General features: G+C 49.6%; 1 protein-coding gene across 1 annotated transcript in view; it reads left to right on the top strand.

Moving 5' to 3' along the window:
• The first annotated feature begins 1,730 nt into the window (after nucleotides 1-1,730).
• Nucleotides 1,731-2,991, top strand: part of SUDS3 (suppressor of defective silencing 3 homolog (S. cerevisiae)) — a 24,937-nt gene continuing 23,676 nt past the window's right edge. Inside the window, exon 1 of the mRNA XM_009330879.1 lies at nucleotides 1,731-1,818. Coding sequence (XP_009329154.1) covers nucleotides 1,731-1,818 — 88 coding nt within the window. The remainder of the gene's footprint in view (nucleotides 1,819-2,991) is intronic.

The following is a 2,991-nucleotide window of genomic DNA, read 5'->3' as shown; positions in this document are numbered from 1 at the left end:
GAGGGGCCGGGGCCGGGCCTGTGGCAGCCTCAGGTGTGCGAGGAGCGATGTCGGGGCCCAGTGGAAAGGCAGCTCTGAGCCTTTAAGTACCTGCTGTCAGGGTTGGGGGAGCCTTGACAACGAGTGTGTGTGTCCTGCGGCAGGTCGCAGCAGGAAGAGATTCCCAGTAACCACAAAAAAAGAGAAGGTCTGACTGAACAGCGGTGTGCCTTAAGGAGGAAGGGCCTCGAAGGAGAAGAAGGAGGTTTAGCAGTGGTTAAGAGGTCTGGATTAGGAAGAGCTCAGAGCAGAGACAGGGTAAGGTGATTTAATGCTGTTTCTGCCACACTTTGTAGTTCCCTGCAGCCTCTGAATCTAGAGGCAAACACTTTTCTTTATCACTGCAGAGGCTCACAGTGGCTTATTCTTTGATGGTTTGTTTGGGTTTTTTAAATTATTTTTTTGCTAAACAAAACTGAAGGAGCAGAGCTTTATCTTCTGCCAGTACCTCATGGAACCTCATTCTACTAACTTGTTTCTGACAGCTATTCTCCTCCTGGGCTTGCTTCTAGGACCATCATCATATAGCCCTTTGAAACTAAAGGTACAGAAACTTGAAAGCCATGTGTTTCAAGCTAAGGGTGTTGGTATGCATTCTGTTCTTCAAAGGCCAAGGTACTCTATTACAGGTTTTCTCATTGCAGTCACCTAATTCCTACAATAAATGTGTTGCCATGATCTTTGTTTATAAGCTGAGCTTCGTAACCTTTTTTTCTTTATTTCTTACAAATGGAAAGAAAAACGTAATGAGCATGACTTCTGTGTCAGCTACTCTGTGAATAGCTGATGCTGACAAAGCAGGAGGCAGAAATCTTTCTTCAAACTGAGTGAACGTATATAAAACAATAAATGAGTCGTGATGAGAAAAACAGCTTTGATGAAAACGTGAGCCAAGAACAATAGCTTGCCAGAGAAGTTTAAACTTTCCCTGATAGCTCGTTGGGGCGTAGACAGTTAAGTTTCTGCGTTTGTAAGGGAAACATGGCATTCCTTAAAGCTGAACCTCCTCCCTTGGGTTCCCACTGAATGCCTGAGAGATGACAGTAGAGGGTGTCTCCAGAAGGCTAAGATTAAACATGAGGAATTAGTGAGGAGGGAGCAACAGCAAGTGAGATTCCAGTTTTGACCACAGAATGAGCTGAAAAATTTCGCATCAGCAGCTGTATGCAGTTTCTTACTCCCTGGCTGTGCACAGCTCCTTCTGTTCAAAGGGTTCTTGCGTGCCCTTGTAGTAGTAAATGCACCTGCCCTCCGTGTGATGTGTGGAAGACGGGCTGCTCTGAAGGAGTAAATGGGCTTCAGACAAACAGAACGCGCTGAGGCAGTGTAACGCGGGATAAATTAGCCTTGGAAGGGCAGCCTTGGTTCAGACACACCTGGCAACTAGTTTGCTATCCACGGCGGTACGAACCAGGCTTGCAGGGGAGCTGGCGGGCTAAATATGTGGACAGATGGGAGAGATGCAGACAGGAAATGGGGAAGAAAGGGGGGAGGTAGTGTTTATAAAGCTTTAAGGGGGCTCTGGTTAGTTCTGAGAAAGGGCTTCAGCCAGTCCCATCTCTATTTTTAACTCTGCGGCTGTATGACTTGGGGAAAGTTATTTGAACAACTCGAGCCAGGCGCAAGTCTGCGGGGAGAGGACAAACCCATCGGGCGCTGGGTGCAGCGTGGGCAAGCAGTCAGCTCATGCGATGTGGCAGCCGCCACCACACCCTTTCCTGTTCGCCCTGTGGCCACAGGCAGCCCTGCCAGCTACCGCTGCCCTCAGCAAGGAGGAAGGTAACAGGATTGCTTTCCAAGATGCTGATAACCCCTAGCACCCGGCATTATTTGGCAACAGAGAGGTTGGCGAGCAGCTCTAGCCTTGTATCTCCCATGTGCCAAGCCAAATGCCCTCGAATGGGACGTTGAGCTCCGGGAACGGCGCTCGATAGTGTTGACGTTTTAGCTGTGTCTCAGCCTCATCTCCTGTAAACGGTAATGTTTACTTGTGTTAAAAGGTATCGGCGTACTTTGCATGGGTGTTCGGAGGTAAAAGTTGTCAGTCAGGGCAAACAGATCTTTGGGGTGAGCTACAGGAAAGCAAAGTGCATACGCTGCATTATTACAATTCTTTTCAGAACAAAGAGTGTGACCTGGTGCTCCTCTGGGCTGCTGAATGCCCGGTTCAACGAGTTTGAAAAAGCGCTTGGAAGCTTTTGATAAAGCCTATTGTGCTTCTTTTCTCTCGGCGAGATGTTTATGGTATCTCAGTGAGTCAATAGGTTGTGCATGTGAGGAATGCACCTCACAGCTGTTAAGGTCAGTGTTTAGTGTGGCTCTGCTGGAGGCAGCGAGACTCATTAGTTCTTCCCAGGTGACTTACAGTTGCAGAAAAGGGCTAAATGAGATATTTAGCCTGAAGTATCAGTGGGAGGCGTTTTCATACGGAATGGGATCCTGTATTTAATGGTTCCTGCGCGTGAATCTCACCGCAGGATCTAGATCTTGGTCCTTAATTTTGTAGCAGTGTCTAGTCGGGAGGGTTACCTGTATCCGGCAGGTGCGAGACGTTCACAATGGCCCTGGATGCTCGTTCTACGAAAGCTGCCATTTACTGGCACGAAGCGACGGCTTCGCCCGGGTGAACGCGAGATCACAGTACTGCGGTGGTGCTTTGAGAGCACAGAGCCACAAGGAAGTAATTCCTGTATTAAAAAAACGTAATAAAATTGGAAAGGGCAGTGTGAGTGTCACAACAAGCCCGCTCCCACCGCGGCAAGGTCCTGCTCCTCGCCTGGTGAGCGGCAGCGCTGCTGCCTGTCTGTGCCCCGCGATACAGGCGGGTCATCCCGGCGGCAAAAAGCGAGAACGCGGGTTTCTGGAGGTGCAGGCGAAGCCCCCTTTCCCCCCACAGACCCCTGGAAGGGTAAAGCCTGGCAGGGAGAGCCCGCGGTTTAAACCTTGGCCCGC

Source organism: Pygoscelis adeliae, unplaced genomic scaffold (assembly GCF_000699105.1).
Source record: "Pygoscelis adeliae isolate BGI_AS28 unplaced genomic scaffold, ASM69910v1 Scaffold358, whole genome shotgun sequence".
Taxonomy (NCBI): Eukaryota; Metazoa; Chordata; class Aves; order Sphenisciformes; family Spheniscidae; genus Pygoscelis; species Pygoscelis adeliae.
The sequence above is the reverse complement of the archived record's forward strand: the minus strand, read 5'-3'. Positions and strand labels throughout refer to the sequence as shown.